Raw genomic sequence first — 1,890 nt, forward strand, 5'->3', positions numbered from 1 at the left:
TCTTGTACAAATATTTCTCAGACTTCACTGTGTGTGAGAATTTCTTGGGGCCCTTGTTTAAAAACAAAAACAAAAACAAAAAAAATCAGAGTCCCAGACTTCAAACCCGTTCAGTCTGGAGTGGGGTCTAGGAATCAACATTTAACGAAAGCAGGCATTTTTGGCTAGGCACAGTAGCTCACACCTGTAATCCCGGCACTTTGGGAGACTCAGGTGGGAGGATCACTTGAGCTCAGGAGTTTAACACCAGCCTGGGCAACTAGACCCCTGTCTCTACAAATAAAAATGATTAGCCAGGCATGGTGGTGCACACCTGTGGGCCCAGCTACTCAGGAGGCTGAAGTGGGAGGATCACCTGAGCCCCGGAGTTTGAGGCAGCAATGAGCTATGATTACAGCACTCCACTCCAACCTGGGTGATGGAGTGAGGCCAGTTTCAAAAAAAAAAAAAAAGCAGGCATTTTTGATACAATATTTGTATTATCTGCTTAAGACAGTCAGTTTGCTTCCAAAGACTAAACCAAACTTCCACTAAACTCCTTTTGGCATAGACTGAGTCCAGAGCAAGGAGATCAGGTGGGTTTACATAGACAATATAACAGTCAGATTTACCTCCTTTTCTCTTTCCCAGCCAGCATGGGACTGGGTGGTAGGGGCTGTGGGGGGCGGGTGACAGTCTACCAGATATCCCTCTTCTTACGGGAACTCATAGAGGAAAACAGATTGGTCGAACGAACCAGTCATATTATGCAAAGCTCATCTAAACCCTCTGACTTTCTTTTTCTTTTTTTTTTTTTTTTTGAGACGGAGTCTTGCTCTGTCACCCAGGCTAGAGTGCAGTGGCCGGATCTCAGCTCACTGCAAGCTCCACCTCCCGGGTTCACGCCATTCTCCTGCCTCAGCCTCCCGAGTAGCTGGGACTACAGGCGCCTGCCACCTCATCCGGCTAGTTTTTTGTATTTTTTAGTAGAGACGGGGTTTCACTGTGTTAGCCAGGGGTCTCGATCTCCTGACCTCGTGATCAGCCCGTCTCGGCCTCCCAAAGTGCTGGGATTACAGGCTTGAGCCACCACGCCCAGCCCCCCTCTGACTTTCTTAACTTGGCCAAACAAAAGAGGAAGTTCTCCCAGTGACTCACTACTGTGGTGCTACTATGCCTTCTGACCCCATCTTGGACTTCATCTGGGAGAATGTGGAGACATTTGAACAGGCTCCTTTTCTGGAGCATATTTTCTTCTGTCACATGTAAGCTCCCCTTATTATTTTGAGGCTCGAACCTCTAAGCCAACGCATCATGTGGAAATTGAGCTTAATTGTGTTCCTTTTCTCTCTTTCAGGTAGAAAAGCTGTATTGGATTGTGAGGCAATGAAAACAAATGGTAAGTTTCACTTACTTCTTTCTTACTGAAACCATTTTCATTGAAGTGGTGAGACAGTCTGATTGCAACATGAGCATCCATTCGAAAGTGTTTCTGAACTTTTATGAACCAAAGAATGGTCTTTTCAATTATCTATAACTTAAAATAAAATGATTTTTGGGAGGGGATTGCAGCGTTTTTTCCTGAGACTCAGTGACAAAATATTGAAATTGTTTTCACAATGAAAGTTTTCTAACTTTCCTTGTTATTGTTTTATGGTTGTTGTGTTTTAACTGGAAAGCCAACACACAGGCTGGGCATGGTGCCTCAGGCCTGTAATCCCAGCACTTTGGGAGGCTAATGGGGTAGGATTGATTGAGCTCAGGAGTTCGAAGCCAGCCTGAACAACATAGTGAGACCTCTCTCTACTAAAAATACAAAAATTAGCTGGGCATGGTGGTGCGTGCCTATAGTCCCAGCTACTCAGGAGGCTGAGGTAGGAGGATGGTTTGAGCCTGGGAGGCAGAGGTTGC

At 45.6% G+C, this 1,890-nt stretch overlaps 1 protein-coding gene across 1 annotated transcript in view; it reads left to right on the top strand.

The window, feature by feature from the left end:
* The first annotated feature begins 1,141 nt into the window (after positions 1-1,141).
* MILR1 (mast cell immunoglobulin-like receptor 1) overlaps positions 1,142-1,890 on the top strand; it is a 37,153-nt gene continuing 36,404 nt past the window's right edge. Inside the window, exons 1-2 of the mRNA XM_011929548.1 lie at positions 1,142-1,244; positions 1,337-1,378. Coding sequence (XP_011784938.1) covers positions 1,190-1,244; positions 1,337-1,378 — 97 coding nt within the window. The 5' untranslated portion in view covers positions 1,142-1,189. The remainder of the gene's footprint in view (positions 1,245-1,336; positions 1,379-1,890) is intronic.

The sequence above is a fragment of the Colobus angolensis genome, unplaced genomic scaffold (assembly GCF_000951035.1).
Source record: "Colobus angolensis palliatus isolate OR3802 unplaced genomic scaffold, Cang.pa_1.0 Scaffold1, whole genome shotgun sequence".
In the NCBI taxonomy this organism is placed as follows: domain Eukaryota; kingdom Metazoa; phylum Chordata; class Mammalia; order Primates; family Cercopithecidae; genus Colobus; species Colobus angolensis.